This window comes from Portunus trituberculatus, chromosome 50 (genome assembly GCF_017591435.1).
Source record: "Portunus trituberculatus isolate SZX2019 chromosome 50, ASM1759143v1, whole genome shotgun sequence".
Lineage (NCBI taxonomy): Eukaryota > Metazoa > Arthropoda > Malacostraca > Decapoda > Portunidae > Portunus > Portunus trituberculatus.
In genome coordinates, this window is record NC_059304.1 from 15,371,393 (window position 1) to 15,383,892 (window position 12,500).

General features: G+C 46.4%; 1 protein-coding gene across 1 annotated transcript in view; it reads right to left on the minus strand.

Annotated features, from left to right (window-relative positions):
* Positions 1–4: 4 nt before the first annotated feature.
* The window catches only part of LOC123499893 (nuclear factor 7, ovary-like), a 13,930-nt gene continuing 1,434 nt past the window's right edge, over positions 5–12,500 (minus strand). The window contains exons 2-10 of the mRNA XM_045248426.1: positions 12,182–12,476; positions 7,463–7,629; positions 7,130–7,278; positions 7,072–7,087; positions 6,396–7,002; positions 2,853–2,992; positions 2,045–2,146; positions 1,431–1,649; positions 5–961 (exon numbers count right to left, since the gene is read on the minus strand). Of these exons, the coding sequence (XP_045104361.1) occupies positions 773–961; positions 1,431–1,649; positions 2,045–2,146; positions 2,853–2,992; positions 6,396–7,002; positions 7,072–7,087; positions 7,130–7,278; positions 7,463–7,629; positions 12,182–12,476 (1,884 nt within the window). The 3' untranslated portion in view covers positions 5–772. The remainder of the gene's footprint in view (positions 962–1,430; positions 1,650–2,044; positions 2,147–2,852; positions 2,993–6,395; positions 7,003–7,071; positions 7,088–7,129; positions 7,279–7,462; positions 7,630–12,181; positions 12,477–12,500) is intronic.

Genomic DNA, 12,500 nt, shown 5'->3' on the forward strand with positions numbered 1-12,500 from the left:
GATGGCTGTTATTATTAAGATGACTTTAATCAATGATAGTAGAGTAATGATACATTGTAGAAAGATCAAACATTGTCTTATCTAGTAATAAGAGAGGAGTTTTAAAGCAATACTTCAGCAGCCAACCAGCCATCAGTCACTACTCTCACTCCTTGGTGCGTGCCGAGCTGCATGTTTTGTTTGGCCGAGGCTTTTTCCCTCTTTCGACATCTTGTTCTGTATGTATTCATCGCGCCTTCAAAACATACGCCTCCATATTGATTAAGCAACTATATGCAGTACACAAGAAAAAACACTTGAAATTGTTGCTTATTCATGTTTGATAATGCGTGTCCTTTCCTCTCCTTTCACATGTTTCTATCCATATGTGTGGTGATTCAGTCCTCAGCTGCTGTATAACCTTTAGTCTTCTTATGTCTGCCACTGCTGCTCTAAGACCTACTATTTTTGTAACTGCACCACTCCACGCACTTCTCTCAGCCTGAACACCGAATGAGCGCCGTGGATACTGTGCTCGTCCATCATCTCGTGGCCTCTCCTCCCCTAAGTAGCTTCCTTGGTGCGTACCAGACACCATACTTTCACCTTAGCCCTAATAACTTTCTCAGACCAGGATTTATTCATAGGTAAATATGTTGCTATGATTGCAAAACTAACCTAAGAAATAGTAACGCGTTTTGGTGTTTGTAGAAGATTCCAGTATTACAAAAACCTGTGAGATATCCGAGACAAGTAATAACATCTCTGCTCTCTCCTTCGACTTCTCATAATATTACACAGGCAAGACCCAGCCACACTCCGCCACGCCCACTGTCATCGCTGGCCTCCTGCACGCCTCCTCCACCACGCTAATGCCCTTGCTCACCCGTCCGAAGGGGAAGACACTCTTGTTCCTGGGACCGTCCCGCACCATAATGCAGAACTGGGCCGCCATCTCCGCTCGGTGATTGCCACGGACCACCTGAGAGGAGGGCGTGATTAGAGGACAGGTGATTAGGGGGCGATTAGGTTACAGGTGATGGAAACTGACTGTGGGACGAGCGATTAGTTGGTGATTAGGGACCAAGTGACAGGGAACAAATGATTAGGAGAGAGATGGGCTGGGGGTGATGGGAGGCAGTTAATTAGTGACCCGGCGGAGAGATGACAGCTGATTAGGCTACTCATTAGGGAAGGGTGGTTAAGCACTGGTAAGGAGGAGGGAAAGTGGAGTCAGATGGATAGTTATTACTGATCGACCTTTCTCCCTCATCCACCCTGAAGGGAGACAAGACCCGCCTTGCCATAAAAATGCTAAATGAGTTACTAAAATTACTTCACCACTCACATGAAATACAAACCCCCACCGCTGCCTAAAACTTCACCAGAATGAGACCCGAGGAGTGTTTCAGGGACCTTATCCTATCACCAAAAATGTCTTTACCACCTACCATTCCCCTCTCGCATCTCTTCGCCACCTCTTCCTCGCCTTGTACGCCTCCAAAGATGGCAGCCCCGCCCTTCCCCGCCTTCCCTTCGTAGTCACCGCCCAGGAGGCCCTCCCCTGTGCCACTCCTTCGTAGCACCGAGTGGAAGAGGGAGTTCCTGTACGAAGGACCTTTTTCACCCACACATAAGGCGAGGAACTGCTGAGCGCGGTGGAGGTGACTCTGATGGAGGGAGAGTTAGGGAAAGAAGGGAATTAAAGAGGTTATACAAAAATGAAGAAATATAAAAGAAAGGAGAAATACTTATTGATAGGCATATTGCATTTTTTTTTTTCTACCCAGGTCTCTCTGTCGTTTAAATAATTAATGAATGATCTCAGTCTCTATCAGTCAGTCTATCTATCTATTCGTTTCCTTATCTTTAATTTTATTTATCTATCTATATATCTATTTCTCTGTGTATCTATATCTTTCTATTTTCTTGTCTGCCTACCTGTTTGTCTGTCTGTCTGTTTACCTGCCTGTGCATATTTGTGGTTATATCCATGAACTGTAGTAGTATACACGTATTCATGTACCAAAATCAAAGCACCTATGTCTGGGTCCGCACGTCTTACCTGCAAGGTGATATAAACCCTGCCAAGTGCCTCGTTACCGTCATGCAGGTCCAGGAACACTTCGGGGGCGTCCAGAGGCACCAGGCCCGTTACCACGCCCATCTGTCGGGTACACAGCAGTAGTGTGTAGAGGGCGTGGGCAGCGTGTGCGTGGGGTATGCTTATGGTGTTGGTTAGGGTGTTAGGATTGTGGAGGGATGTGGTTGTGGTGATGGATGTGCGTCCGGGGCCGTGGTGCCTTGACGATGATATGGTTCGCCGGGAGTCCATCGCACATTTTTCAGGGGATCAGGAAGGCACCTGGACGTGAAGTATGTTTGGCCTTATATAGCTCATGTACCTTGATACTTATTTTTAGCAACTTACGTCACATTTAGTACAGCTGATATACTACTAGCTCCAATGTCTCAAACGCTGCTCGTTAGAAAAAAAAATGTACTAATTAATCATGTTTTACTGTATTTATAAGTGTTGTAGTGTAGAAGAAATAAGATACAAATCGTGCTGTGTCTGGATTGATGTATATTGGAACCAAAACTCTCTAGCCACGGGATGAAGTGCGGGAATTCTCGACGCTCTTCATATAGAATTATAAGCATTGTTTGATAAGAGACACTTAACTTTATAGTCTATAGGTAAGTGGTAAGCTTGGTTATGCACCTCCACCACCACCCCCACCACCACCACCACCACGACCACAACCACAACCAACATCACTGTCACATCCGCCACTGCTATTTTAGGCCTTATTTTTTTTCCTTGGCGCACATGTGAGTGTGGAAGAAAGAATCAAACAAAAGAGGCTTACGTTGACGAAGAGGTCACATTTATCCTTCATGGGCCTGAGGGCGTAGACGTGAAGGCCCCGCGGCTCGAGGCTCATTCTGCTGGAGGTCCAGTTGCCACTGAGGACGCCACACAGCAGGGGCGGCCAGGTGGGCGGCACGGCTGCGAGGGGCGAGAGGAGTGGTAGGTAATTGTATTGTTGCTGCTGTGACTGTTATTGCCTCTGTTGCTGCAGCGCTGCTGCTGCTGCTGCTGCTGCTGCTGCTGCTGCTGCTGCTGCTGCTGCTGCTGCTGCTACTGCTGCTGCTGCTACTGCTACTGCTACTTCTACTGCTACTTCTACTACTACTACTACTACTACTACTACTACTACTACTACTACTACTACTACTACTACTACTACTACTACTGCCACTGCTACTACTAATACTTGTATTTTTACTACTACTACTACTACTACTACTACTACTACTACTACTACTACTACTACTACTACTACTACTACTATCTTTATTGCTGCTTTTATTGTTTGGTACGTGCATTTGTTAGACGTCATAGAGTAATGATATAAGAAGAGTGTAGAATTAATGATGATGGTTACAGTATGAAGTTAATGATGATAATAATAATTATAGTAATATAATAATAATAATAATAATAATAATAATAATAATAATAATAATAATAATAATAATAATAATAATAATAATAATAATAATAATAATGATAATAATAATAATAGTAATAATAATAATAATAATAATAGTAATAATAATAATAATAATAATAATAATAATAATAATAATAGCATTGCCACTTTCATTGTTTTCCGCATCACGTCATGTCAAGTTGATCCCAATACATTTACTGTGGTCGGTGGAGGCGCGGTCCTTGCCACATACACTGGTCCATTTCTTGAGCCAGTGGAACCCCGCGGTGCTCCACTTGGCCGTAATTGCAATCGGAGTTGGGACTAATGGCCACAGCGAAGGCGAGTTTAAAGCAGAAAATAGCCGAGTTTCCAGTGTTTGTCTAGCGATCTTCACGCCGCCGCCGTCCACTTCTGTTCAACTATTTTATGGATGGTATTGATATAGTATATGTAATTATGCATTTCCGTGATTCTCTCTCTCTCTCTCTCTCTCTCTCTCTCTCTCTCTCTCTCTCTCTCTCTCTCTCTCTCTCTCTCTCTCTCTCTCTCTCTCTCTCTCACTTTTGGGTAATAGGGAATGAAGCAATACTAATGTGGGAAGGCAGCGGGAGGGGAAGGAGGAGGAGGAGGAGGAGGAGGAGGATAAGTAAGCACGGAGGGAATAGAGGGGGAGGGGGGAAGGAGGAGGGGAAGGGAACACCAACAAAAGGGAGAGTAAGAGGGAACAGAGCATGTAGTGGTGATCACAGAAGCTCGGGAATGAATACGTATGATTTATCTTCTACACAACTCCTCCCACTCCACCTCCTCCTATTTCTCTGCCTTCCCTCCCTGACTCCCTCCCTACCCGACAACTTTTAAATCTCCCCCGCTCCTCCTCCACTCCTCTGCACTCCACTTTACTTCACTCCATATTCAAGTGGGCAAAAACAACGGGAAAAGGCAAGAAATAGTAAGGAACTGCAAAAGAAAACGAAAGGAACAAGAATACCATCACAATTTTACTCGTGGAAATTTCAATGCGGCATAAAGTAGGTATCTTTCGGTATTTGCGGGTGACGGTGGTGACTGTGGCTCTGGTGGGAATGGCTTCTTTATATATGCAGGTGGTAATGAACGAGGTGATGGTGGTGGTAGTGGTGGTAGTGGTGGTGGTGGTTTTGCTGTTGTTTAGGGGGGCAGGTTGTGGGTCTGGGGGTTGGGGGAGAGGAGAGGTGAGCGGGGGTGATGGGGGAGTGGTGGAAGACGTTTATCACCTTGGTTCTCTTCACAATTAGTAACCCTCGAGGAAATGCCTGTAATTTTAAAGCTGCATACACACACACACACACACACACACACACACACACACACACACACACACACACACACACACACACACACACACACACGCTGGGTGACCAACAGGAGACCGAGGTGAACACACACACACACACACACACACACACACACACACACACACACACACACACACACACACACACACGCTGGGTGACCAACAGGAGACCGAGGTGAATTACACACACACACACACACACACACACACACACACACACACACACACACACACACACACACACACACACACACACACACTCAGAGAGAGAGAGAGAGAGAGAGAGAGAGAGAGAGAGAGAGAGAGAGAGAGAGAGAGAAAGGATGCAGTGGGCGGGGCAGCAGCCTGTGAGGTATAATGGTGACGTATGGGGGTGTGGTGGTGGCGGGGCGAGGGTGTGGTGTGGGGGCGACTGTGAGGTGGGGGTGGGGGGCGGCGAGGCGGAGCGCTTAGGAAAAGGGAAAAAAAAAAAGTGCATGGAGAAGGGCGTGGCAGTGTGGCTGGGGCGCCCCGGGCAGGCGTGGGGGAGGGAGGTCAGGGCGATCGGGGTCTCTTTGAGGTCGACAAACTCTTAAAATAGATTAATAAAAAGGCGCAAGCTGTGGGTCCATTTGTATATATATATATATTCCTTTGTTTCCTTCACCAGTATTAGTTTTAATTGCCGAAATTTGAATTGGGGAGAAAAATAAATCATCCTTTTTTTTTTTTGCATCATTCCTCGTGCAAGATTTGGAAGATGTTAGTTTTTGTTCTTACATGATTTAATTTTTTTTCTCCTCCGCAGCGCAAAGCCCGTTCATAATATTTGGGTGCGAAATTATTACATGAACGGAGGGAGCGGCGTTACGTATCTGTTTTTATATCCCTGGCTTACTGTGTATTTGGCTTCATATTTGTACTTTTTTTTCCTTTCAGGTTGGGAGGCTCGACCCCCGTGGACTTGGATGAGGTTAGTGCATCAGCTTATTGTTTATTGTATGCATTGGATTCTTGTTGTGCCGTGTAAGGCTGGTCCAGACTGGGAGGACGGGGAATGGGGAGGCTGAGGTGAGGTGAGGCGGGGTGAGATGATCTTTGGGGAGGTGGTGAAGGTGAGGTGGAAGTGTTGGAGAGAGGGAGGGCAAGGGCCTGGGATTGTAGTTCGTTGGGTGAGTGGAGGAGGTGGAGGAAGAGGAGGTGGAGGTGGTGGGTGGTAGTGGAGAATGAGGTGGTCAGGGATTAGGTGTGTGTGTGTGTGTGTGTGTGTGTGTGTGTGTGTGTGTGTGTGTGTGTGTGTGTGTGTGTGAAAGGCGAGTTCTGGTCCAGTTTTCTCTTTACTATTGTGATTGGTTAAATTTGAATGTGTGTGCGTCAGTGTGTGTTTGTGTGTGTGTGTGTGTGTGTGTGTGTGTGTGTGTGTGTGTGTGTGTGTGTGTGTGTGTGTGTGTTGTGTTGTATGATGTTTTACGATATCACAATCCTAAACTAAACTGAGAGAGACCTTTGAGTTACAGTGAAAGATCACCGTTCATTAAGCACCTCCCTGCTTGGCGCCTGCACGGGGCGTGTGTCGGGGCGGAGGACAAAGGCCTTACCTGGCGGCGGTGACGGTGTGTTTGGGGCGTCCATTGGTGGGGAGGACCAGGCCAGGGTCGCCGGCGGCAAGGGTGGGGAGGTGAGGGGCGTGGCGGAGGCTTGTGGCGAAGCTGGGGACAGAAGGGAGTGTTTGTCTGGCACCTGAGGCTCATTGGTGGGCGCGGGCCTCACCAAAGTCATCTCCTGAGAGAGGTGAAGGTCGCGGACAGATTTCGGATGTGGGTCTTCAACCGGTGAAGATCCCATAGAGGTGGAGGGTGAGCTTGGCGAGGAAGAGGAGGAGGAGGAGGAGAAGGAGGAGGAGGAGGAGTGGGAGAGACTTGGCGGATCGCTGACACACACCCTGTTAGTGGTTGTGATCGCCGCTTCTTCAAAATCCCTCTGAATGGCATCGATGGTGTCCCTGACGGAAGTGACGTCACCATAATCTCGTGCTGCCTTTGCTGCCTCCCGCGCTGTCCTCGCCCGCCGTGCCAGATCATCCAAAACTTTTCTTTGTCGAAGGTACTCCACTACCACCACCAACGCCGCCCGCACTTCCGCCACGTTCTCCTCCGCTGCTGATACCAACTGACTCACAAGACGCACCGCCCGAATCCGCATCCGCTGAAGAACACGTGGAAGAAAAGAAAAGTAAAAAGCGTCAAGGGCCATGATCGAAAAACTACTACTCACACACTCTTTCCCTTTGCTGCAGTGTTACATGTACGTCCCGTGCGGCCTACATTCTCACCTCCTGGAGGTGTGCAGCTGGTCCTGGAGGCGGATAAGGTCATGGGCTGGCCTCGGGTGCCGGTCAAACAGACACTCCCCACAGGCGGCTGTCTCGCAGCTCACGCACCAGAAGGCTAAACGGGAACCGTGTTCAGGGCACATCTCCCCCTGCGTTGTCGATGAGAGAGAGAGAGAGAGAGAGAGAGAGAGAGAGAGAGAGAGAGAGAGAGAGAGAGATGTATAGATATTTCCTCTTCATCGTTACTAACAAGAAAAAATGACGTGTAAATTGAGGTAATGGAAAATGACACCCCCATTTAGATCCATTTCATCAATAAGCACCAACACTCACAGGCTTAGCGACGTCTTGCTTATGGTGAGCATTGCTGCTGGTGGCGGAGGAGGAGCCAGACGAGAGAGCCTCCTTCCGCGCCACCTCTAAGAGAGAATAATTGACGGGCAGGTCCACCACGGCTCTCACAGGCTGGGGCCGCCGACAGGTGGGGCAGAGAAAAGTACCTTGGGGGGGTGAGAATCAGAGTAGCCAAGAAGAGAGGTAGTTGAAAAGCAGCATTAACAAAAAGTTCCAGAGAGAGAGAGAGAGAGAGAGAGAGAGAGAGAGAGAGAGAGAGAGAGAATATATCATAAATCAATCATCTTCATAACACAAAGAGACTAAGAATGCACACACGCTATTTGTGAAGTCCATAGAAACACTCACACACACACACACACACACACACACACACACACACACACACACACACACACACACACACACACACACACACACACACACACACACACACACACACACACACACACACACACACACACACACACACACACACTCTCTCTCTCTCTCTCTCTCTCTCTCTCTCTCTCTCTCTCTCTCTCTCTCTCTCTCTCTCTCTCTCTCTCTCTCTCTATATATATATATATATATGTGTGTGTGTGTGTGTGTGTGTGTGTGTGTGTGTGTGTGTGTGTGTGTGTGTGTGTGTGTGTGTGTGTGTGTGTGTGTGTGTGTTTGTGTCTCTCGTCTCCGTCTCACAAAACTCAGTCGATTTTTAAATACGGGCAGGGAGACAAACAGACACACATTGAGAGAAGGAAAGATAAGAATGACGAAGAACTTGACCTTAGTGGCTTGTAGTTAATTCCTCCTCCTCCTCCTCCTCCTCCTCCTCCTCCTCCTCCTCCTCCTCCTCCTCCTCCTCCTCCTCCTCCTCCTCCTCCTCCTCCCGGTCCTTGTCGTCCTAGTGGTGTTATCTGGTATCACTGGCTTTTGGGGGACAGGCAAAGAACACTGGAATATTTATGAATTCTAAGTCTTATCTGGTATCGCCGTGCTGAGTGAAGAGGCAACATTTGTATCCGTTCATTGATTTCTTCTTATCTGGATGTACACCTGTTAGGGAGAGAGATGGACACAATGGCTTCCTGTGTACTGTGCTGCTTGCCCATGCCGAATATGAGAGAGAGAGAGAGAGAGAGAGAGAGAGAGAGAGAGAGAGAGAGAGAGAGAGAGAGAGAGAGAGAGAGAGAGAGAGAGTTGTGGAGGGAGGGTAGAAAGTAAGAAAATTGGAAGACTAGGCAGGCAGACAGACAGAAAGATTGACAGTCATCCAGCCAGCCAGCCAGCCAGATAGATAGACAGATAGACAGAAAGCCAGTCAGTCAGATAGCGAAAGATAAGCAGAGACAGACACTTGGCTAGTCAAATAGACACAGACAGGTAGAGACAGCCATTCGGCCAGTCAGAGAGCGACAGACTGAAAGACAGACTGACAACCATCCAACAAGTCAGTCAGACACAGACACAAACTCAGACAGTGCACAGCCAAACAGACAGGCAGACAGGTAGACAGGGAGACAGAGAGACGAGCAGATAAGACAGGCACAGACGCTCAGATAGACATGCAACGAAGACTCACACTCAGATAAGCATCACGAAATGGGGAACCAGTAGATAAATGTTGAAATATATCCCGTAAACAGACAAATAGACAGATAAACGATCAGAGAGACTTATAGAGGCGGACAATAGCGGGAATATATGATGGCTGTCGAGACTAAAAAAGTACCTCAAGAACCATATGAAGGGAACATTGTTAGGTTGACTAATACACGGCAGAGGACAAGGTTACGTGGCGTGAAAGAAGTGAAAGAAGAAAAAAATTGTTTGAGAGAATTATTTTTTTTGATGTAAGAGGGAATAACTGGCAAAGGGTAACATAAAACACACATAGAAATAGGCCCACTTAGTTTCCAGTCCCCTTGCAGATCGAGAGGTAGACAATAGAAAGGGATAGATGTCTTGAAACCTCCCTCTTAAATGGAGTCAAGGCATAGGAAGTTGGAAGTAAACGACAAGAATAAAAGCATGGAAAATGGAACATGAAATCCACATTAATTAACTTGTTTCCTTTTTCATCCAGCCTTTTTTTCTTAGACATTTAATAAGTGAGTAGTGAAGCATAAGGTCATGAACTATCGTAAACATCCACATTTCGCTAATTAGTGAGTACTGAAACATAAGGTCATGAACTATTATAAACATCCACATTTCGCTAACTAACCCTTGAGCACCGCTGTATAACCCAACGTTGTTTCTCATTAACCATCACGCCTCACTTAAATAATACTTGACCCGCTTATTACGAACCATATAAGAAACCTAATCTTTTCATGCCATACAACCAAAAGAAACGTCAAACTCGAGGCACCGTTTATTCTTTCCCCTTCCCCTGATTAATTCCTTCAGTATTGGGACGTATTTTTAACTTGAGATTAGAGGATTTTATTTACATTAGGAAGGGTCTATGAAGTTCAGAATATTGATAGCCTGAGTCTTCACTATTTTGCTCCTCACATAGGTTTCTAAAGGTGTATAAAGTCACCAAATAGTAAGCAGAATGAATATGAAAATGCGTCATGGTACTGAAGACGTTAATCTCAATTGGTAGAATGAGAGAGCGAAAGAGAGAGAGAGAGAGAGAGAGAGAGAGAGAGAGAGAGAGAGAGAGAGAGAGAGAGAGAGAGAGAGAGTGCATGGCGAGACAAATAAAGCCTTTTTCCTCAAGTTTTTGCCAGGCGAGGTATATTCATGAAATCTCCTTATGTTTGCTTAATACTTTTTCCTCCCCACTGGCGCTATAGATCACCCGATGGACGGAGGAGATATATGCGCGAGTTAGCAGTAAATTGTCGGATAATGGGTCATAAATATTGCTGCATCTCCGTTTGCATCATTTGAGGACCCCGTGGCTGCCCTTCTGGGTACGCTGATGTTTGATAATAGTGTCAATAAAAGGTGACTTATTCGTCCACCACCATCATGCCACTTGCTGCTAGAAGAGTGAGATGATGGAGGAGGAGGTAGAGGAGGAGGAGAAGAAGGAGGAGGAAGAGGAAAAAAAATAGTTTAGAGTCCTACTGATTTTTTGCAAGCTGAGGTAATTCTCGCTATCAAGGAAAAAAAACTGAGGAGGTGGTGGTGGTGGAGGTGGTGGTGGAGTTGGTGATGGATTATTTAAGTCAAGTTTTATTGCTGCAGCGAATAATGTTATCGCAAACCACAATAATAACAAAGGATTATTGTTATTTTTTTATGCTAATTCCTTCACTGCCTTGGCGCCGGTGTCAGCCAGACTTATTAACTAGTGGTCAAGGATATCACACACACACACACACACACACACACACACACACACACACACACACACACACACACACACACACACACACACACACACACACACACACACACACACACACACACACACACACTTGAAAGGCGTCAATTATATTATTTGTGTGCACGTTTTTCTTTACATTTATATTAATTCTAAGTTATTTTACACACACACGCACACGCACACGCACACGCACACGCACACACACACACACACACACACACACACACACACACACACACACTCTCTCTCTCTCTCTCTCTCTCTCTCTCTCTCTCTCTCTCTCTCTCTCTCTCTCTCTCTCTCTCTCTCTCTCTCTCTCTCTCTCTTTTCCTTAATTTCGTCTATTTATTGTCAATGAGTCAACCTGGTTTGTCTTATCTGTGCCGCCGGTACCAAGGCGACATGTCTTGCTTGATTAGATAGGCGGTGAGAGAGAGGGAGAGAGAGAGAGAGAGAGAGAGAGAGAGAGAGAGAGAGAGAGAGAGAGAGAGAGAGAGAGAGAGAGAGAGAGAGAGATACAGACAGACATAAATCATCAAAGTTGTATGTCTTTACTGGTGAGTATTCTGCTTTACCTTTTCTTTTTCTTCTTCTTTTTCTCTTCTTTTTCATCTATTTTTTTATTCCTTTTTCGTTTTTCGTTTTATTTTCATTTTGTTTTTGTTTTTAATGAATAAATTTTTCCGTGTTTTTTTTATATATACATTTTGTTTAGTTTGTTTTCTTTTCTTTGGGTCTTTGTTGTTGCTGTTTCTTCTTTTTCTTTTCTTTTTCTTTTCTTTTTCTTGCTCCAGTTTTTGTTCTTTTGTTCTTGTTCTCTACCTCCTCCTCCTCCTCCTCCTCCTCCTCCTCCTCCTCCTCCTCCTCCTCCTCCTCCTCCTTCTTTTTCCAGGCAGTTTCTCCGTATCTCTATGCTGCCTGGTATTTCAATTCTTTTCCTGCCAGACCTGGGTGGAGGCAGCAGTGGGTGGAGGGGAACCTTACTGTTTGCTGTCCTATTTTTCTTGTACCAGAGTAGGCTGTGTAGTTCCCATGCACAAATAACCACGTAAGGGCGAACTGTACATCTTTGCAGCTGTTTATTATTATCACCAGTCACCAGCCAGTCACCAGCTCTGTGAGGAGATTGGCAACTGAGTGAGCCTTTTTTCTTTATATTTTTGTTGCCCTTGGCTAGTCCTTCTCTCCTGCATAAAACAAAAAAACAACAACAACTACAACCTGAAGTCAAAATCCTCACACACACACACACACACACACACACACACACAAGTCACACAGAAGCAATCCATCAGACCACCAGGAGCCTTCACGGGGAAACACTACACTGGAAGCTGGTACTAAAGGTGGCATTATTGGCATTTACTCACCTCTCTCCCCTTCTCGCGCCATCACGGTTGACATGCACTGTTTACAGAAGGTGTGGCCACAGGCGGGGAGCATTAGGGGACGATGCTCCTCTTCCGTGTAGCCCTCCATGCATACCGAGCAGCACAGCCCGCCATCCAGCCTCCCTGAAGAAGACATGTCGGCTGGCTTGGCGGGTTCTAGCGGCTGCGACGGCGGTGGCGGGGGTGGCTTCTTAATCTTAGGCCGCTGGACTTGAGGGGAGGACACCGGAGTGTGATGGGTGATGGGTTTCCGGTGTGGGAGGACTGTAGACATCTGCTGTTGACGAAGGTACGAAAG